We start from the raw sequence: 23,442 nt of genomic DNA, 5'->3' as shown, positions 1-23,442 counted from the left end.
ATGGTCCTTAGCTTGGTGATGAGCTTTGATGGCACTATGGTGTTGAACGCTGAGCTGTAGTCAATGAATAGCATTCTCACGTAGGTGTTCCTTTTGTGCAGGTGAGAAAGGGCAGTGTGGAGTGCAATAGAGATTGCATCATCTGTGGATCTTTTGGAGCGGTATGCAAATTGGAGTGGGTCTAGGGTTTCTGGGATAATGGTGTTGATGTGAGCCATGACCAGCCTTTCAAAGCACTTCATGGCTACAGACGTGGGTGTTACGGGTCAATAGTTATTTAGGCAGCTTACCTTCGTGTTCTTGGGCACAGGGACTATGGTGGTCTGCTTGAAACATGTTGGTATTACAGACTCAGTCAGGGACAGGTTGAAAATGTCAGTGAAGACACTTGCCAGTGTGTCAGCGCATGCTCGGAGTACACATCCTGGTAATCCGTCTGGCCCTACGCCCTTGTGAATGTTGACCTGTTTAAAGGTCTGTTTAAATCGTGGTCACACAGTCGTCCGGAACAGCTAATGTTCTCATGCATGCTTCAGTGTTGCTTGCCTCAAAGCGAGCATAGATGTAATGTAACTTATCTGGTAGGCTCATGTCACTGGGCAGCTCATGGCTGTGCTTCCCTTTGTAGTCTGTAATAGTTTGCAAACACTGCCACATCCAACGAGTGTCGGAGCCAGTGTAGTACGATTCGATCTTCGTCCTGTATTGACACTTTATCTGTTTGATGGTTCGTCTGAGGGCATAGTGGGATTTCTTATTAGTGTCCGGGTTAGAGTCCCGCTCCTTGAAAGCGACAGCTCTAATCTTTAGCTCAGTGCGGATGTTGCCTGTAATCCATGGCTTCTGGTTGGGGTATATACGTACAGTCACTGTGGGGACAATGTCATCGATGCACTTATTTATGAAGCCAGTCTACACGTGGTGTACTCCTCAATGCCATCGGAACAATCCCTGAACATATTCCAGTCTGTGGTAGCAAAGCAGTCCTGTAGCTCAGCATCTGCATCATCTGACCACTTTTTTCTTGACCATGTCACTGGTGCTTCCTGCTTTAGTTTTTTCTTGTACGTAGAAATCAGGATCAGATTTGCCAAATGGAAGGCAAGAGAGAGCTTTTTATGCGTCTTTGTGTGTGGTGTAAAGGTAGTCTACATTTTTTTTTCTCTGGTTGCACATTTCACATGCTTCTGGAAATGAGTTAAAACAGATTTAAGTTTCTCTGCATTAAAGTTCCCTGCCACTAGGAGCGCCGCCTCTGGATGAACGTTTTCCTGTTTGCTTATTGCCTTATACAGCTCATTGAGTGAGGTCTTAGTACCAGCATCGGTTTGTAGTGAGAAATAGACAGCTACAGAAAATATAGATGAAAACTCTCTTGCTTAACAGTTTGGTCTACAGATTATGATGAGATACTCTACCTCAGGTGAGAAAAACCTTGAGACTTCCTTAATATTAGATTTTGTGCACCAGCTGTTGTTTACAAAAATACACAGACCGCCACCCCTTGTCTTACCAGAGGCAGCTGTTCTATCTTGCCGATGCAGCATAAACCCCACCAGCTGTATTTTATCCATGTCATCATTCAGCCACGACTCAGTGAAACATAAGATATTACCGTTTTTAAATGTCCGGTTGGTAGGATATTTGTGATCATAGCTCGTCTATTTTGTTATCCAATGATAGTACGTTAGCTAATAGGACTGATGGTAGAGGCAGATTACCCACTCACCATCGGATTCTTACAAGGCACCTCAACCTATATGTCCCCGATATCTCCATCTCTTTCTCATGCAATGACAGAGATGTTGGTCTTGTCGGGTGTCTGAAGTAAATCCTTCGCGTCAGACTCGTTAAAAAAAAATATCTGTCCAGTACGAGGTGAGAAATCTCTGTCCTTATATCCAGAAGCTCTTTTCGGTCATAAGAGATGGTGTCAGAAACATTACCTACAAAATAAGTTACAAATAACATGAAAAAACACACACAATAGCACAATTGGTTAAGATCCCATAAAACGGCAGCCATCTCCCCCGGCGCCATTCAGTCCATGTAACTACTGTTGATGCTTAATATCGTCATGCATTATACATTCAGTCTCCACCTGCCGGTAGCCACTCCTTATCTCTGTCTTCTGCCATCATATCTGTGTCATGTAGACCTTGCCTTTATGGTTGGGTCATTTTATCAATCAGATAATGTAGAGGTGTTGAATTATTCATAAAGCATTAACCTCTCTGGTGTTGCATATGATGTCTGTGTAATGGAAATGTCTTGCCATAATTGTATAAAGACTAATACAGAAATTCACGAGTACTTACTCAACGCTCACTAGTTGACTATTTGTACAGTGTCTAAATTAGGGCTCTCCAACCCGGTTCCTGGAGAGCTACTGTCCTGTAGGTTTTCAATCCAACTCCAGTTGTAACTAAGCTGATTCAGCTCATCAACCAGCTAATTGTTAGAATCAGGTGCGCTAGGTTACGGTTTAAGTGTGAACCTACAGGACAGTAGCTCTCCAGGAACAGGGTTGGTCAAGATAATCAGACATTTTCTTCAGAAAAGAGGGAAGACAGATTGAGATTGGAGTACTGGGCTGCATACTGATGTGTAACATAAGTCTGTTAAAAGCTTGCTAAAGTTGATTTAAGTCATGTAGCCTTTGTACTGAAAGAACTGAGCTGTTTATGTTTCTTCAAACAAAGCAGTTGTCAATACCTGTCCACAATGACTGACCGAGTCTGTCTTCTACAGTGAGACACATGCACTATGTTCTCTCTCTCTCTCTCTCTTTCTCTCTCTCGTTCACCTCTCCTTTCACTGAAGTCCTTAGCTCATCAAACACCTATTGTTTCAGGGCAGTGATGTTTTGGGGGGCACGGTGGGGGAGAGGGGACAGGGGACAGGGGAAGAGGGGGATTGAAGGACACTTCCACTATGGGGAAATAAAAAGGCCCTTTGTGTGCACCTTAAGAGCTGGGCTGTGTTCGGCCAGGTCTGTGTCTCCACAGGGCTGAGGCTGAGGCCTGGGCACACAAACAGGACAAGGACACAAAAAGGCTATCCTGTCCTTCCCAGCCATCCTCACGTGCTCACCTCACTCCCATGTCAATGCCATATGCCTGTCATATGCTCTGTCACCTGTTACTCACTGGGCTTAATGTGTTGTACAGTTCACATCCTAGGACAGGGGGACCAGTGATGTCCTAGGAATGATTTTCTCTGTGGAAGACCATTCTAGTATGAGTCAGAGGAAGGGAAGTGAGCCTGTGTCTATGCTGCAACCCTATGATCAGTGTTTGGTCAGTAGAGAGAGAAAGTGTGATTGGAAAATGATGGGATGAGGTCTCTCCCGTCTCCTTTTCTGTTCTCTTCCCCTCACCTCCATCTTTTTCTTCCTGTTCTGAGGCCACCGTAATGAAATGGGGTGGGTATTGGAGGCAAGTGTCTTTATCCAGGATTAAACACCAGCATCCACCAATTCATTAATTACATTAATTAGGATGCACTTTGTTATGGGGCCCGTCCTCTTTCTGCCCTGGCTCACCTTTCCACATCCTCTGAAGAGTAGATGGCCTCTGATTGACTCCAACATACTCTCCTCTCCTGTTTTGGGCTCTTAGTGGTACTCAGTCGTTTTACATGATTTGAATAGTTCTGGCATCACATTAGTGAACCCAGTTCCCTCTAATCCCATCTGGCCTGTGGTTAGAGACAGATAGACAGGGTGCCAGCAGAGCCACTCAGCTGAGAGAATGGGGAAGTAGGCTCTAATAGAAGCATCCCTAATTCAATTTCAATGAATGTGTGGCTTTAATGGATTTTACCTGGTGGGCCTGAAATTGGAAAGATTTCAGGGCACATTAACCTGTTTAAAGTAATTGAAAAAAGTGTCTGATTTTCATTTTGTGGGGAAGGAAATAGTTGGTGACATGCAGGAGATTATGATCTATTTCTTAGGCCACGTGAGTAGAGTTTTGATTCAGCTTAGCTAAAGTGTTCCTTCCCTTCCGCCTATGGGGTTGGTCTTTTATCTCCCCCATGACATTTGATGTACTCTTACACAGATACGCTGCACAGTGCACACCCACCGCCCTCTCCTCTCTCCTTCATTGTGTTTTTAGGGATGTTGAACTTCTTGCTTTGTCATCTCTTTGTGTTTCTCCTGGGTGAGGTCTTTTTTTAGTGCTCTGCTCTCTGCCAGTTGGGGATGGCCTCCTTTCATTCCTGCTTTTTTAAAGGTCAGCGTGTCTGGGATAAAGATGTGTCGATCACAGGATAACCCTGGCTGGACGGGTAATTTACATCAAAGCTGCTGTGAGAGGGTGTTGGGTTCTGAGCACCCAGGGGCCTCTCTCTTTCTTTCTCTCTCTGAGGACTTCTCCTCAATGCTATTAGCCCCACTGAATTACGGTGGAGATATGGCCTTGAGTCTACTTCACCCTGTCTCTCTCTTCATCTCAGCCAAATGGTATGTATCTCTGCACACTATTTAGTATTCCATTGGTGATGCAGAGGAAATTAGTGAGCATCATAGGAACATTTTGAATTTTTTGTACAGTCACCTGACAGAATTTCCAGAGGAGCACGGTAGTTGATCCACCCACGCTAGACTTTGTTCCTCTCTTCCAATCTTTTATTCAGTCTCTTCGGCAAGTAGCCTCGCGTTTAGTGTTGGGACAGTAACCGAAAGGTTGCTTGTTTGAATACCTGAGCTGGCAAGGTAGAAAAATCTGCTGTTCTGCCCTTTAGCAAGGCTGCTCCCTGGGTGCTGATGATGTGAATGTTGATTAAGGCAGCCCCCTGCAGCTCTCTGATTCAGAGGGGTTGGGTTAAATGTAGAAGACACATTTCAGTTGAATGAATTCAGTTGTCCAATTCTCTCTGTTAGTTTCCAAACATGGTTTGCATTGATTTATTCTCATCCACCAATTAAAAGTAATTTTGTGAGCATTAGAGTAAGCCACGCTGGGAACCTTGTACCACAGCAGTCTGTTCATTAACTCACTGAGAGTTTATGCGTACAGTGTGTGTGTGCATGTGTGTGTGTGTGTCCGAGCCTACGGTTTTGTGTGTGAGTGTGTTTATCTGAGATTCCCATCACGTGCAGGGCATTCATTCTCTGTTCTCGGGCTAAATCCTCATGTTGTTGGAGCAGTGTCAGTAGCCTTTGCTGCCACACAATGCTTATGTTTTACAAACTCCTTGCCCCCATGGCTGTAGAGGGGTCATTGACCCTGGGAGTGTTGAGAGGAGGAGAGGAAGCCACTGGTGTAAATAACACTGGCCTGTGATGGCTGTGAAAAAGGCCTGGACGCTACACAAAATACCAAGTGTCACTGCATGCCCAGTTCTTCCTCCCCACGTAGCCTACTGCCTGCTGTCTTAGTATTAGTGGTATTGGCAGAGCTCTGACTGGTTCTGTGTGCCAATGCCACTATTTACACTACATGACAAAAACATAAAATGGAAAGCACATCTTTAAATATACACAACATGACCAAAAGTACACCTGCTCATCGAACATCTCATTCGAAAATCAAGGGCAATAATATGGAGTTGGTCCCCCTTTGCTGCTATAACAGCCTCCACCCTTCTGGGAAGGCTTTCCACCAGATGTTGGAACATTGCTGTGTGGACATGCTTCCATTCAGCCACAAGAACATTAGTGAGGTCGGGCACTGAGGTTGGGCGATTAGGCCTGGCTTGCAGTCGGCGTTCCAATTCATCCAAAAGGTGTTCGATGGGGTTGAGGTCAGGGCACTGTGCAGGCCAGTCAAGTTCTTCCACACCGATCTCGACAAACCATTTCTGTATGGACTTCGCTTTGTGTACTGGGGCATTGTCATGCTGAAACAGGAAAGGGCCTTCGGCAAACTTTACAGTTGGCACTATGCATTTGGGCAGGTATCGTTCTCCTGGCATCCACCACAACGATTCATCTGTCAGACTGCCTGATGGTGATACGTGATTCATCATTCCAGAGAACCCGTTTCCACTGCTCCAGCGTCCAGCGAGCTTTACACCACTCCAGCCTTACACCTGTCAGCAACTGTTGTTGCTGGAATAGCCAATATGAACAAATTTGAAGCGGTGTCCACATACATTTTGTATATGTAGAGTATACTGTAGGTATGAAAGTGGATATGGATGGACCTCACTCCATCCTTCATTGTCCATCACAGGGTTTGTGGAATGAGTCGACTCTCCTCTTCCCTCAACAGCTGATCATCTTGTGGAACATCATTATCTCCAGGGAGCACATCTGGAGCTTTCAATAGGCCTTCCATTTACAACCAATTTCCTCCACGTACAGAACTATTTATTCTGCCTATTTTCAAAAGTAAGAACGGATGAAAAATTGAGTGAGGGAAGAAAAAGGGGGGAAAACAAGTGTGAGGGTAAATCAGTCTCCTGCCTCAGGCGACATCCCGGCATTATCGCGCCGTCACAGCTTAGTGGAGGCCTGGTCGTGAGTGTGTGTGTGTGTGTGTGTGTGTGTGTGTGTGTGTGTGTGTGTGTGTTGAGACTGAGAGGTGGTGTTGTGCTGTAAATGATAGGCATGTTTATCCGTACGCACACGTTTGCCTGTAGATTAGCCTGTGCCTGCCGTAGGAATCAGTGGAAACACACTCCTCTCCTGCAGGATGGGAGTCTCTCTTTTCTTGAGCTGAGCTCCTCTACCTGCTCTTTCTCTCTTTTTCTGTTTATTTTTATTTTTTTAATCAGTTCATCTCGAACAGGGTGACACTTTTAGGTGGGAAGATACTGCCATATACAGGATAGATGAGCAGTTGAACTAATCCTCTATGTAAATTAGTAACTGTACAAATGACGGTCTAACTGCCATCCAAGTCAATGATTTCCTCTTGGAATAGTTGAGGCAAGGAGTTAGAGCCATCTAAGTTCTTGGTTAAGGTAATCTTACGGAGATACAGGAAAGCAATGGTGCCCCTGAGTTGAATTGAATGGAAAACCTCTGATTGGATGGAGCAAAAGTGGAAATGTTTTGCAAGTGTCTTAGTTATGTATGAGTATTATTAACTTACCATTCATATTTATTGCTCTGCTTCTCTCTTTGTTGTGTGTTCCCCATCTTTATCCCTGTTTTGTCTACCCACTCTTTCTCTGTCTCTCTCTGTCATCAATGTACAATTAGGAGACATTTGTGAGGAAATCACAGATCCACACAACATGATAGCAGGCATATGAATTCTCAATATGGGTTTGTAATGCTTCCTTTTTGCACATTGCTCAGCGTGTTGACACAAAGGGTGGTGTAATTGTCACACATATATGCATACAAATCAATTTTCCTCTCTCCTGTATGGGCACTCAGGAGAGCAATGGCACAACATACAGTCATCTCTGCTGTGTGATTCTGAAATGCAAAGCCAATGAAACATGTTGCCTCTGTGAGGTGGAATGTTCGACCACTGAGGGGATGTTGTAGACACTTGCGGTCCATGGTATAAAGGTACAGTAGGCTACATGGGCCAGGGAGCCACAAGTTCACTGCTATGCACCATAGTCACATTGGTCGCAGCCCTTTCTTTTTTACTGAGCCACTTCAGGTCATCTGCCATCCCAGTCTGCCATGCCCCTGTCAGTATGGCTACAATTATAAAATACATGAGGTTATGTAATAGATGCAAATATGGCCATGGGCGCAGGTGGGGAATTCTAAATGTCTTCTTATCATTCATGTTGACATTGTGATGGTTAAAATGGACACTAGATGAATAATTCATGAGAGATTAAAAGTGGGGGCTGATATAACGACTGTCCTGGGAGATAATGTGTTTACACTGATTTCCTAAGGTGTGCTGTTGTGTGTGCTGTTGACAGCCTCTCTGAGGCCAGGCTGTTTACAGTGAGACTTCATATTTATTCATATTTATAGAAGTATAAAATGTGTGACAAAATGTTGGATTTATTGTAATCCTATTAACATTTTATTATGACTAAAAACTGCTTACCAATAACATATACTGCAGTTTCCAGATGGTAGTTACTGTTGTTTCTGATAGTGGTCCTATAGCAGCTGTTTCTCTTCCCTGTTGAATGCCAGAGATGAGCGGCACGACAGATCGATTTAACTAGCAGCAGAGTGCACAGTCACGCTTTGACTGCAAATGTAACAGGGTTGGTTATGTTTCCACTTGGTACTGCAGAAATATGTATTCCTATTGGTTGGTTGAGTTTTACATATTATACAATTGGTTATGCTTGCAGAAAGGGGACGCGAACGTCACTTTTTCCCAGTCTATTGACATGCAAGCGGTAGGTCACGTTCAGAAATAGCGGAATCTATTTACGTATATTTACAGTGTGTACGAGTTAACTATGTACATTTCCTGATATATACTGTACATATACAGTTGAAGTCAGAAGTTTACATACACTTAGGTTGGAGTCATTAAAACTCGTTTTTCAACCACTCCACAAATTTTTGGCAAGTCGGATAGGACATCTACCTTGTGTATGACACATGTCATTTTTCCAACAATTGTTTACAGACAGATGATATCACTCCTAGAGATGAACGTACTTTGGTGCGAAAAGTACAAATCAATCCCAGAACAACAGCAAAGGACCTTGTGAAGATACTGAAGGAAACAAGTACAAAAGTATCTATATCCAAAGTAAAACTAGTCCTATATCGACATAACCTGAAAGGCCACTCAGCAAGGAAGAAGCCACTGCTCCAAAATCGCCATAGAAAAGCCAGACTATGGTTTGCAACTGCACATTGGGACAAAGATTGTACTTTTTGGAGAAATGTCCTCTGATATGATTAAATAAAAATAGAACTGTTTGGCCATAACGACCATCATTATGTTTGGAGGAAAAATGTGGAGGCTTGCAAGCCGAAGAACACCATCTCAACAGTGAAGCACGGGGGTGGCAGCATCATGCTGTGGGGGTGCTATGCTGCAGGAGGGAATGGTGCACTTCACAAAATAGATGGCATCTTGAGAAAAGACAATTATGTGGATATATTGAAGCAACATCTCAAGACATCAGTCAGGAAGTTAAAGCTTGGTCGCAAATGGTTCTTCCAAATGGACAATGACCCCAAGCATACATACAAAGTTGTGGCAAAATGGCTTAAGGACAACAAAGTCAAGGTATTGGAGTGGCCATCACAAAGCTGTGACCTCAATCCTATAGAAAATGTGTGGGCCAAACTGAAAAAGCTTGTGCGAGCAAGGAGCCCTAAAAACCTGGCTCAGTTACACCAGCGCTGTCTGGAGGAATGGGCCAAAATTCACCCAACTTATTGTGAGAAGCTTGTGGAAGGCAAATTTTTACCAGGATTAAATGTCAGGAATTGTGAAAAACTGAGTTTAAATGTATTTGGCTAAGGTGTATGTAAACTTCTGACTTTAACTGTATGTGTGTGTGGTACATATTAGATATTGGGGGCATCCTGGGATGTACTTTTGCATGTTATTTCTGTAAGACCAAGTTAGAGAGCATGCTACAATTGTAATGGTCTCATTAGCTCCCTGCTAATTCACAGTTATTTCCATGCTAACAGACAAAGGACGAATCTACAGCCATCAATATACTGTTGTCTCGCACATCTAATGTGCTTCCTTGCTTGCGTCTGTTATCAGAATAAACACCAATCAACTGGGACTGCTGGCTGGGTATTCCTTTCTTTAAAAAGACAGAGCAAAAGAGTTACGATCAAATTTGTTACTGTGGTGCCGAGATCAGTCTTCTTGTCTTTGCTGGACATCTGTTACACAAATGCACACACAAACACACACACACTGTGAACTCTTTAGCCATCGGATGGGAGAGGGCAGACGATACTGTATCTGTCACACTACAGTGGCCCACAGTGAACTGAACAAGAGAACTGACTAGACATGCACGCCCATGTAATAGACATGTACATCCTCCTGTTCTCATCCTCATGTTCTCGTCCTCCTGTTCGCGTCCTCCTCGATCTATCCTCTGCCTTCGACAGCGGGAACTATCAGATCCTCCTTTTTACCCTCTCAGGGCTGGGCTTCTCAGTTTCTGCACAATGCTGGATTGCATCCTACCTGGCAGGTTGCTCCTACCAGTTAACGTGGAGAGGGTCTTTGTCTGCACCATGAGCTCTCACTACTGGTGTCCCGCAAGGCTCGGTTCTAGGCCCTCTCCTCTTTTCTCTATAAACCAAGTCGCTCTGCTCTGTCATATCCTCACATGGTTTTATCCAATCATTGCTATGCAATTTACACTCAATCACTTTTCTCCTTCCCCCCTTTTGACACCCAGGTGGCAACACATCTCTGGATGCCTGGCAAACATCTCAGCTTGGATGTCGGCCCACCACCTCAAGCTCCACCTGGCCTGCCTTCTCCAAGACTTCTCCATCACGGTTGACAACTCCACAGTGTCCCTCCCAGAGTGCTAAGAACCTTGGCGTGACCCTGGACAACACCCTGTCGTTCTCTCGCTACTGCAGGTTCATGCTGTGCAACATCCATAGAGTATGACTGTTCCTCACAGAGGAAGAGGTGCAGGTCCTAATTCAGGCACTTGCCCTCCCAGAGTGCTAAGAACCTTGGCGTGACCCTGGACAACACCCTGTCGTTCTCTCGCTACTGCAGGTTCATGCTGTGCAACATCCGTAGAGTACAACTGTTCCTCACAGAGGAAGAGGTGCAAGTCCTAATTCAGGCACTTGTCATCTCCCGTCTACTGCTGGGCTCCCTACTTGTGCCATCAAACCTCTGCAACTTATCCAGAATGCCGTAGCCCGCCTGGTGTTCAACCTTCCCAAGTTCTCTCATGTCACCCCACTCCTCCGCACACTCCATTGGCTTCCAATCAAATCTTGCATCCACTACAAGACAATGGTAATGGTTCTGCCACCTCTGGTCTACCACCTCTGAACTCTTGGCCCTCCCACCCCTACTGGACTCAGCTCCCACCCAGCCTAGTCAAAGCTCACTCACCCCAATGGTGGAACAAGCTCCCCCTAACGTCAGGACAGTGGAGTCCTTGCCCATCTTCCGAAAATGTCTGAAACCCATCCTTTTCAAAGAGTATCTTAAATAAATCCCATGGCGCCCCCTTAAAACCCTACTACCAATGACTTTGCTGATAACTACATTATTGAGGAAAAATTTACTTGGTACGACTGTGATATGTGGTTGTTTCACCTAGCTATCTTACGATGAATGCACTAATTGCAAGTCACTCTCGATAAGAATGTCTGCTAAATTACTAAAATGTCAAATGTAAACACTCATTAATGTAAAATATGTGTGCTGAATGAGACATCTGCATTCCAGAAACCTGCAAGCTCTGCGTACCAAATATATTATTTACCAACATCTCAGTTGGTCTCAGACAACCCTTAACAACCTCTATGTAATGCTGAACAAAGCATCTGTCTTGGTGGGTCTCATAGTGCGTCATGTTTGTTCTGTTTACTGTCCAAAGAGAAGAATTGGGTGAACATCCGTATGTTTCAGTGTTGCACATTACTACAGTATAATGAGCTGTTTTTTTGCAGTCTGGGCCAAGAGAGTGTGTAAATGGGTTTCATGTTGTTTTGTATTCCAGATAAGAGTGTGTGAATGACCAGATGTTGTCGTGTAGTTCAGGGTAAGTGTGTGTGTTAATGGCTGGATGTTGTTGAGTATTCCAGGGCAGGTAGCCTAGTGGTTAGAGCGTTGGACTAGTAACCGAAAGGTTACACAATCGAATCCCCGAGCTGACAAGGTACAAATCTGTCGTTCTGCCCCTGAACAAGGCAGTTAACCCGCTGTCATTGAAAATAAGAATTTGTTCTTACTGACTTGCCTAGTTAAATAAATAAATAAATAAATAAAGAGTGTGTTATGTGTACATGCGTGTTAATGGCCTGATGTTTTGGTGGTCTGGGTACATCCCAACAGTCTTTTTGATAGTGTCAGCTGCTTCTGAGGCGTTTCAGCTCAGCTTCCATTAGCCACAAACCATCGCAAACCACCATCCCCCCTGTTGTCCCCCAGCAGTCCCCCTGACGACAAACTCACTTTGTCCTCTCCCTGCTGAGCTGTCTCATTCACCCACACTGTGTTGGAGGGGGTGGACCAGTGTAACAGTGAAACATGGCCTCCTGCATGCAGCGCCTAGCCTGGTGATGGAGGATGCAGATGGGCCTCAGCAGAGTAATGGAGGGAAACGATGAGCAACAGAGTGCCATCCCTCTCCAACGGCCTGTGCTGCATCATGGAGCCAGGGAGAGGGGAGCGAGAGGCCCAGGAGCATGCAGTGGACTGCCGGCTGGAGACCACTGTAGCGCAGCTTCCAACTTATTGGATTTCCTCTGAAGATGTTTGTTTCCTTCACTGCTCCACTGAGGGACAGTGCTTAATTCCTAGTTATCTCATCATTATTTATTGAGGGAACCCTCCAAGGAGACAGAGTGTGGCTTCTGCAGTCGATCAAGGTCTGAATGAGGAGGTAGAGTGTTAGGCAAGGGTGTAACCTGGTGGTGGGGGGCCTGATGTTATTCTGAAATGGTGTTAGAATTGAGAGTGGACTATAGTAACTTTCTGAGGATTAGCAGTGTCCACTTTGTTATGTTCAGCTCCATTTTGATTTGCTATGCTGACAGATTTGTGAAGTAGCATATTGTGACTCCCATGCAGTATCTGAGAGTATTGTTAATGAAGTATTGGCAGTTGAGAACATTTAAAAACGCATGACATTTCCTCTTCAGTTGATGTGGGTATTATATTTTCTTTATTAATTTGTTACTGTGCATTATTTGGTATTCGGGACATTCAATTTGGCACGTAGCTCAATACATTCAAAGAAAATATATTCCCTGACGGGTTGGACCCAACAAGTATTGGTATAGAATAAGCCTCCACCTTTAATTTCTGTGAAAATGTCAGCTCACAGCTTTCCTTTGTTCAGAGTAACACCCAATTTCTGCATTTGTGGCCGATGTGAAATGGCTAGCTAGTTAGCGGTGGTGCGCGCTAATAGTGTTTCAGTCGGTAACGTCACTCGCTCTGAGACCTAGAAGTAGTTGTTCCCCTTGCTCTGCAAGGGCCGTGGCTTTTGTGGCGTGATGGGTAACGATGCTTCGTGATTGACTGTGGTTGATGTGTGCAGAGTGTCTGTGGTTCAAGCCCAGGTTGGGGCGAGGAGAGGGACGGAAGCTATACTGTTACATTGATGCTGTTGACCTGGATCACTGGTTGCTGCAGAAAAGGAGGAGGTCAAAAGGGGGGTGAGTGTGGCCGATGTGAAACGGTTAGCAGTGGTGCGCGCTAATAGTGTTTCAGTCGGCAACGTCACTCGCTCTGAGACCTAGAAGTAGTTGTTCCACTTTTGTGGTGCGATGGGTAACTATGCTTCGTGAGTGACTGTGGTTGATGTGTGCAGAGGGTCCCTGGTTCGAGCCCAGGTTGGGGCAAGGAGAGGGACGGAAGCTATACTGTTACACATTGTATTCTGTAAGTCTCAGACTGTCCTATGACTTCACTAGCTATTTGGGTGTTGATTCCCAATAGTACAGAGAGTGCTACTACATCCATTAGTGTTGCTTTGTGAGAGGGAGATGTACAAGGAGAGATAGAAAACGACGGATAAAAATGACTATTCACTATTCGGTCTGTATGCTGTTAGTGAATTGGCTTCTTTAAATTTTGCCACGTTTTCCAGACTTCATTGTGTATTGTGGAGGCAATACACAATGGCAATTTTCTTGATTTCATGTTTCATAAGAACATCGCAGGTAGATATTTCCTTTAGATTAGTTGTGCCAGCACTCCATTTCAGCACCATGACAATCCCACGCTCACCCTCGCACTGCCACAGTACACCACTCATTGGCAATAAGACCAAGGTGTCACACCTAATGAGTCTCTCAGGAGTTGCTTTCATATTCATAGTATATTTGTATGTTATGAGTATTCACTCCCACCCCAGCTGTCAAAGACATGAAAAGCACATTTGCCATAATTCTGTTCTAAATGCTATATGTCAGTTTAAAAGTTTAGAAAAGTTGAAAAGCTCCAGTATTTGAAGTAGTGTATCCACATGGGGAGTGTTAGATGACCAACATTAGAGGAACTCTGATGGGCCTACAGAGCTGCAGGAGGTTCCTCAACTGGATGCAAGTCCATATTGAACATTAAGTCAATAAAGGGACTTTTACTTCAGTCAATGTACTCAATGTACTACACACTACACTCCCAGCTTCGACATGGTTGGGGAGGTTAATGCCCTGTATTCCTAAGTGCTGGATTCAGTCGAGTACAGAACATTCTCAAATCCAATGTCTGGATGGGAAACTACTGAGAGACATCATGTTTATTCAAGTGAGGAGAAACAAGAACCATGTCCCCTTTGCTCTCTGCCTCCTCCTGGAAAATAAAGAGAGTGAGTGAGTGAGTGAGTGAGTGAGTGAGTGAGTGAGTGAGTGAGGCCTTAGAACATACCTCTACTGTATTTAATATCTCTAAAGTGTGTGAGAAGCGAGAGCCATCTTAGATGAGTGTGTTTGCCTGGAACATTAGCTTAAATACTTCATACCCGCATTCTGGGTATGGCATTCAGTGTGTTTGCTTCATTTGAAGCCCTGAAATTTAATCTGAAGCGCCCTTCTCTTTTTCGTATGATCCTGTCACATTATGTCTATCTGTCTGGCTTTACTATTTTTCATCCAAAGGGAGCTTGCTCAAACAAACATCCAAGACAAAGAACAAGCTGGTCAAGAGAGCTCAAATCTCTAGAAAGTAACACGCAGCCATGCATTCTGAGTGACCATTAGCCCTGGACTGTATCCCCAATCTTGTAGAGAGTGGAACCACACCATCTGTGCTGCTGTCTTATTATGCGCCAATCATTGTTCCTGTAATACGCTAATAAGGTTTCACATCAAAGTATTTATTTTGACTGGCCAGTGAGGGTTTTGTCATTGCATATATGTCTGGTGATAGAAAACGTTTCTTATTGCTGTTGTGGCAGAGGGCAGCTGGAATGGATTTGAGCTAGACAGAGTCTCAGGACACAGACGATCAGTGAGACATCAGAACTCAAAATAAATGTTTGTTTTACTCCAAAGTTTGTAAACAAAGTAAATGTTAACCCTATATAGTCCCAAAACATGGTTAAAACTCATTTTTACATCTTGGATGGTCATTCCTTCCGTCCATAGCTCTGTCTGTGTGGTGTTGAGAAGGTGTTTGGTGTTGGAAGATGTTTGGTATTGGAAAGGTGTTTGGTATTGGGAAGGTGTTTAGTGTTGGGAGGGTGTGTGGTATTGGGAAGGTGTTTGGTGTTGGGAGGGTGTAGCAGGACACAAATGGTTATTCCTGAGTGCACCATACTGGCCTCAGCCTGATTAATAATGTAAAGAAAGGCAATTTTTTCCGTTTCTTTCCATCATTTCCCGTCAGAAACCCGACTGCTCTACTGTATGTGCAGTGAATGGACTAATAACATTTCATTTGTAGATTTTCCCTGTGAACATTATCCCTTTTTGCAGTATTTTCTGCCAAGGACATAGGCCTACTTTAATTTGCTGCAGTCACTGAACACATTTCATTATATCCTTTTTAGATTCAGAAAATGTTTGTTATTATAATCATTACTGGAGGATAATAGACATTGTATCTAGTATACACATGGAAACAACTTGCATGGTCCCTGTGCCAGGGACAAATACTTTTGTTAATCTACTTCAATAATACATGTTGAAGCAAAACACATCATGGTTTTACTGTAAACAATGTTATTTCTACCATTATATGTATACACAGTGATACAGTTTTTTATTGAACTGAAGAACAGCAGTTACACCACAAAACAGAGATAAAAATGTACGCCTGTCCACAATTTTCCTCTTCTAGGAGGATACATCTGTTGGTCACATAATTGGCTGGAACGTGACAGAGTTTGAGTAATTATTTCATAGGAAGAAAATAACAGACAGCTGAGACACATATGAAGAAAAAGGGATTTGTTGAAACCATCTGATCCTTTTACGTGTATTTCTATGGCGAAGACGACATGGTCTGTTGGGCCTCAGCTGTTTGGAGCAGGTTCAGCTGGATGCATACAATGATTCAGTGAATTAAAGATCTGTTTGATTTAACCACATGTTTAACCAACCCATGCTGCACTGTGTTCTCTCTCATCCAGAGTTTCTGTGTGTTTTTTCCTCTTCCCCAGGGTCAAGTTGAAAGAGGGCATGGTGTTTCTGGGTGCCCGGCCCAGCAACCCCACCCTGTGGATGGTGAGCCAGGATGTGAGGAGCGAGGGGCACAGGGTGGTCACCCTCCGTTGCCGCAGGAAAGAGTCCAGCTACGGACAAAGGTCAGTCAGGAGCACCTGGATCTCCCCACGGTGTCCTATTGGACATCACTAGTATACTGTACACACAACCATCTACAACCTGCACTCACCCATCTACAACCATCCCCTATAGGACCGAAGTCTGCCTTATAACTCTTGACTCTAAATATCACAGTGTTGGCTTGAGTAAACCCAGCTAACACATAACGTTCTGAGAACCATATGTTTCTTAGTTCTTGGTAAAAGCATGGTTGTCCTTTGATTATTTTGCATACAACCTTCCCAAAACCTTCTGGGAATGGTGCAGGATAGTTGCTTGGCTTTTAAACATACTCAGCACATTTAAGGAACTTGACAAAATAATTCTTGGTATTTCACTACTTTAACAGAACGTTTCATAATAGTTCAAACATGGTTACATGAGCGTTCTCCTACTGCTTTGACATTGGGAATGTTCTCAAATAGTTCAGAGAATGTTAAGAAGCCGCGTTCTTCTGTGGGAATTTCGGTACTTCAGCATAACGTTTCTTACAGGTTTCGTCATGGTTCTACTTAGTCACGTTCTCAAATTGTTCCAAGAACATTAAGAAAACTTTTTAGAAAAACCACAAGAAAACTTTAACAACGTTGAGAGCAGTCCTAAGATTGTTATTTAAAAACATACATTCCTTTCTCAGAATGTTCAGAAAACGTTTCATAAAAAACACAAGAAAACTTTAGTAATGTTCAGAGAACATTCTAAGAATGTTGATTAAATACATATACATTCCGTTCTCAGTGTCAACAAAACTCTCTATCCTCTATCTTGTTAAGTGTGTTCAGGTGTTGGCCTCTCCCACTAATTGGCAACACCTGATCTTAATGAGTGCTTGTTTCCTTTGAGATGGGGTCTTTTTGAATAGACTAAAATGAGCAGCATTGCATGCGTATAAAAACAAGGCATACTAGCTCCATCCTGATGCCCGATTGGATAGAGAACAGAAGATTATAGGTTCTAATCTTACTGATGTCATGTCAGAATACAATTTGTTTGCATGATTAATGCTTAAGGAAATGAATTTCTGTGGGTCCTATCTGCCCTTTGAATTCCAAAAAGTTAACCCAAAATAAGCTATCAGTGTTAGTAAAATTTGTATTGAAACATTCAGTGAAGGTTAAGGAAGTTATTCAAAAACCTCAAAATAACTTATCCTTTCCGTTCTCAGTGTTAATTAAACCTCCCAGGAAAGCTTTCAAGGAACCAAAGTAAAACGTTATCAGAACCTCCCTGCAACCTAAAAATAAACATTTCCAAAACAATTTTCACTTCTGTTCTCAGAACGTTTTAAAGACAATCAGTTTTACCGGTCAGGAAACTTATGGCTTCATTCACAGAACCAATGGGAGAACCATGGGAAACCAACAATGTACGTTCCCACAACTTCCAAGCAACCAAATGTGGTGATGCCTATGCCCGTTTTTTATTCAATATTTTTATTTAACCTTTATTTAACTAGGCAAGTCAATTAAGAACAAATTCTTATTTACAATGACGGGCTGGCAAGAGTTAAACGGCCTCCTGTGGGGACGGGGGCTGAGATTAAAAATAAAAACAAACAATGTAAGACCAAACAGACAACACAGACAGAAGACACTGGCAACAGCACAAATACAACAGCAAACAAACAGTGGATGTGTGTGTGTGCAGGCATGTGTGTGGTGTGTGTAAAGTAAAACAACATAGTCCTTACAAAAGGCAACGCAAACTAGAATCAACTACATGTCTCAACAACCTGTTCATCTATTTGTCCTTTGACCTCATATCGTGGAAATTCGAATCAATACTGAGGAGAGACAAGGTCAATCACCAATCAGGATATTCACTTTATTAAAAATCTATCGATAAGGGAGCAGGTCAATAAAACACACACATACAAGGTGAATCGATTGAGTGCTCCAATAATAAACAAGTTTTTTTATAGAAACCCAAGAACTGCTTAGTCATGGTTGGTCCCACCCCAGCAGATCAAGGCATCATAAGCTTCCTTGTTTTGTTCTTGTGGCCAGGTGTAACAGGTCATAGCGCACAAACAAGTGATAACTGCAGTTCCGTTTACTCCTTTCTCTACCAAGCTAGCCTCTGTTCTCTTCCATCCCCCCCACAGCGGTGCCCTTGGAAGATAGTAAAATAACAGGATGGGCTGAATAACTGTGGTCACTTCTCAGAGACTCTTTGTCTTATGTCGTGTGACCAGGTTGCTCAGAAACAAAGAGAAATTGAAACTATACAGGTCTATCTGTTCCTCAAGCTTATCTCCATCCCATGTCCCTGACCACATGGCTAGACCAGCTGCGGGGAGTGAGTGGTGAAGAGATTAACCATCCTTTCTCAGAAGCACAGCATTGGTACTAAAGAAATGTCTCTACTATTGTTAAGATATTCATTGTTAACTATTAACTATTATTAAACAAATCAGGTAAATACGTGATTATTTCTCTCATACTCCTCCAGGGACACCAGGTCGGGGAGTTTTAGGTCGGCTTGTAGGGAATTCCAATTTTCAGGACTGTTAGCATAAAACAAGATTGAGAGCAGAGTTTGTATGTGTTTTTATTTCGAGCTAGAAGAGAGGATACATAAAACTGCAGTTTTCCTAAAATGGCCTTATAAATAAGAATGTAACAGTGTTTGAGCCTGCATTTAGCTAGTGATGTCCACCTGACAGCACCATGTCCAATATAGTATGCTCTCTTTTGATTAGCATACTCATTTCCCCAAACCTAAATAGCCTTAAAGTTGTTTGGTCATTTCCTATCTTTATTATGTACTTAAATGTATCTAGTAAATAGGAAAGAGATTCCCAGGATGTGAAAAAGGTTACTGCTGTGTTAATTAAGCTGGGATGCGGTGTAACGTCTGTCGTCGGAATGAGACCAAAGCGCAGCGTGGAGAGTGTTCATGAAATGTATCTACAAGAAACACTCAAACAAAAATAACAAATTCAGAAACAAAAGTGAACATTTCCGTCAGGCACAGACACTAAACAGAAAATAAGATCCCACCAAAACCCAAACGGAAAATCACAACTTGTATATGATTCCCAATCAGAGACAACGATAGACAAAACAACAAAGAAATAGAAAACATAGATTTTCCCACCTGAGTCACACCCTGACCGAACCAAACATAGAGAATAAATAAAGATCTCTAAGATCAGGGCGTGACATGCGGGGCCCTTTGTGTGTTCTAATGGTTTTCTTCTATGGATCAGGAAGTTGGGTTAATAAATCTAACTTTTTAGTGACAGGTGTAATTATACGGATTAGTGAATGATTGGGAGGTTGGAAAGCTCTGATTATTAAGTTCATCAGCATCATTCTACTCTACTTATTTTTTAAGAAAAGAGAAGACTTTAGAGTTTGACCCTGTCACCTTCCATTCAAAGTATGCCCTGTGGTTGTTTGAATTTAGCCTTTTAAACTAATTCTAATATATTTTTTCCAGTATTCTTGCTTAAATTCTTGTTAAACAATTCCTCCCACAAAAAGTATTAGGGCAGTAACCATCCATTGATTACTTTAGTTAGTTCAATGCAGAGCTGTGTGTTCAAAAGAAGTAAGAGTGTGATTGCTATTCCAACCTCAAAGAGTCTAGAGACTTTGAATGTTTAGGTCTGTTGTATAATTCATCTTGATATCATGAACCAGGGAGGTACCCCTACATGGTCCTTAGCAGTACTACAACACTGATTATCAAGCATCATGTACAACATAAAAGAAAACATCCAGGCAAACAAGTCTGGCACAGTCAACCTGGCACTCAGGTCTTCTACTTCCCTTGCCTCATCTCCCTGATATAATGCTCAGTGTACTCTCAGTGCTCTGTCTCAGCAGCACCAGGTTGTGCCGAGTCTCTCTCACATGAGTGTGTAGTGAAGTCAGTTTCATTGATTGAAGTGAGGGAGTCAGAGACAAGAGCGAGCATGTTCTGTCTAATCCCTGACTGTCCTGTTGGGCCATGTTGGATGGACCATTGCTCCCTAATCCCCCAGCTGTCCCAAGTCACTCCATAGGCACAAGAAGCCCAGCCGTGGCTATAATATACAATTATCCTTTATTTTTGCATTGCCTCTCCACCCCTTTCCCACTCCCAGTCTTTTCATTGGAGCCCTTTGGAGGGATTAGATACAGCCATCTCATCTGTTGAGCTGTCTTTCAATTTATCAGCCTCACACTGACTGCAATATTTCTCCATCCCGTTCTCTCTTTTCAAACTAGCACAATGAGTGGATGTGAGTACTGTCGGTCAATCTGCTGTAGCTGCAGCTTTTTTATCAGGGGGAATTTTATTACCCACTTTATTACCTGTTTTTTCTCTAGTACCTTTAACCTTGTGTATATGATGTATTTTATAACCAGTACATGGGCAGTGCAGCAGGCATATTGTTCCTGCTATGTATTAAAGGGAATACTATAGGTGACTTGGACGAGTCACACAATCTGGAGTGGTGGCAATTCCACTGAATTGGCTTAAAATCTGCACCAGATAGCCTATCCACACCCAGCTCTATTGTATAGGCCTACTGTAGCTGTTGTAGTGTACTATAGTCGTACAGTGCCTTCAGAAAGAATTTACACTCCTTGACTTTTTCCACATTTTGTTGTGTTACTGCTTGAATTTAAAATCTATTACATTTACATTTTTCTGAAATGCTGAAATGTCTTGAGTTAATAAGTATTCAACCCCTTTGTTATGGCATGCCTAAATAAGTTCAGGAGTAAACATTTGCTTAACAAGTCACATAATAAGTTGCATGGACTCACTCTGTGCAATAATAGTGTTTAACAAGATTTTTTGAATGACTACCTCATCTCTGTACCCCACACATACATTTATCTGTAAGGTCCCTCAGTCCAAACAGTGAATTTCAAACACAGATTCAACCACAAAGAACAGCGAGGTTTTCCAATACCTTGCACAGAAGGGCACCTATTTGTAGATGTGTACGAATAAAAAAGCCGATATTGAATATCCCTTTGAGCATGGTGAAGTTATTAATTACACTTTGGATGGGGTATCAATACACCCAGTCACTACAAAGATACAGACGTCCTTCCTAACTCAGTTGCAGAGAGGAAGGAAACCGCTCAGGGATTTCTCGAGGCCAATGGTGACTTTAAAACAGTTGCTGAGTTGAAGGGCTGTGATAGGAGAACACTGAAGATGGATCAACAACATTGTAGTTACTCTACAATATTAAGCTAATTGAGAGAGGGAAAAGAAGGGAGCCTGTACAGAATAAAAATATTCCCCCTTTTCAAAAAGGCACTATAGTAATACTGCAAAAAGTGGGGCAAAGCAATTCACTTTTTGTCCTGAATACAAAGTGTTATGTTCGGGGCAAATCCAATATAACGCATTACTGAGTACCACTCTCCATATTTTCAAGAATAGTGTTGACAGCATCATATTATGGGTATGCTTGTTAATCATTAAGGACTGGGGTGTTTTTCAGGATAAAAAAGAAATGGAACGGAATGGAGCAAAGCACAGGCAAAATCCTAGAGGAAAACCGGGTTCAGTCTGCTTTCCACCAGACACTGGGAGATGAATTCACATTTCAACAGGACAATAACCTAAAACACAAGGCCAAATTTACACTGGGGTTGCTTACCAAGAAGACAGTGAATGTTCCTGAGTGGCCGAGTTACAGTTTTGACTTAAGTCTACTTGAAAATCTATGGCAAGATCTGAATGGTTTGTCTAGCAATGATCAACCAATTTGACAAAGCTTGAATAATTTTGAAAAGAATAATGGGAAAATGTTGCACAATTCATGTGTGGAAAGCTCTTAGAGACTTACCCAGAAAGACTCACAGCTGTAATCACTGCCAAAGGTGCTACTACAAAGTATCAACTCATGGGTGTGAATACTTATGTAAATGAAATATTTCAAAAAACATGTTTTCACTTTGTCATTTTGGGATATTGTTTAATCCATTTTGAATTCATGCTGTAACACAACAAAATGTGGAATAAGTAAATAGGTATTAATACTTTCTGAAGGCACTGTGCTGTCTGTCATACTAGCTTGCTTTCTATTTCCACAAGGCCACCACAGCTGTAAAATGCCCACTTCACACATCTCATTCAATGGAATATTTTCAAAACCAGAATGACTATAGTGATACATTGTTCATTGTTATTGGATTGCACTCCAGAACTCAAACTCTGCCAGAAAAAAGTGACATTAATATTTGTTCTAATAGACAGAATCTGACTTTATTCGCCAGGACACAACTGCTTACTCAACACAATAAAGTGCCAACTTCTACCCGCCTTGCATGTTATGAGAAAACACACGCTTTGGAATAGTGCGCTTTTTCAGTTACAGATTTATTTTCTCCCTAATATAGTACTACTGTACAGGAGGATCAGAATAAGCTCCTATAGAAACGCACAGATATCAGCTAAAAGAGCACTCTGGGAGATTGGAAATTCACTTGCAGTGGCACTAAAGAAAAGCAGCACATTTAAAACAACAGCAGCCCTGCTTCCTCAGCATGTCATAATAACCCAGTCTAAGTGGGCCCTTATCTCCTCAGTAAAAGTGCCTTGTCTGGCCCAAGTTAATGAAGACTGTCTCAGTCCAGATGGATATCCCCTCGGTGGCCATTGGGAGAGACCTCATGTAGAGCAGAAGCGGGCTCTTTAGAGAACTAGTTCAGTCATTGTAGCCAATTCCCAGGCCTCAGTGAAGAGATACTGTCACACAGACAGAGACTGAAACACACTGTAAGTGTCAATTCATCCCAAAGGTATTCGATGGGGTTGAGGTCAGGGCTCTGTGCAGGCCAGTCAAGTTCTCCCACACCGATCTCGACAAACCATTTCTGTATGGACCTCGCTTTGTGCATGGGAGATTGTCATGCTCAAACAGGAAAGGGCCTTCGCCAAACTGTTGCCACAAAGTTGGAATCATCTATAATCTTTGGGCAAGTGGTGCTGCTAGCGCCCCACCTCGACAACATCCGGTGAAATTGCAGAGCTCAAAATACAAAATTCGTAATATTAAACATCCATGAAAATACAAGTGTCTTACATCGTTTAAAAGCTTAACTTATTGTTAATCCAGCCGCTTTGTCAGATTTCAAAAG

At 42.8% G+C, this 23,442-nt stretch overlaps 1 protein-coding gene across 2 annotated transcripts in view; it reads left to right on the top strand.

Annotated features, from left to right (window-relative positions):
• Positions 1 to 23,442, top strand: part of LOC110525591 (transmembrane protein 132C) — a 202,622-nt gene that overhangs the window by 66,284 nt on the left and 112,896 nt on the right. For both annotated transcript variants that reach the window (XM_036979719.1, XM_021605839.2), the window contains exon 3: positions 16,183 to 16,326. In XM_036979719.1, coding sequence (XP_036835614.1) covers positions 16,183 to 16,326 — 144 coding nt within the window. The remainder of the gene's footprint in view (positions 1 to 16,182; positions 16,327 to 23,442) is intronic.

The sequence above is a fragment of the Oncorhynchus mykiss genome, chromosome 6 (assembly GCF_013265735.2).
Source record: "Oncorhynchus mykiss isolate Arlee chromosome 6, USDA_OmykA_1.1, whole genome shotgun sequence".
NCBI lineage: Eukaryota > Metazoa > Chordata > Actinopteri > Salmoniformes > Salmonidae > Oncorhynchus > Oncorhynchus mykiss.
This window is presented reverse-complemented; position numbering and strand designations above follow the sequence as displayed.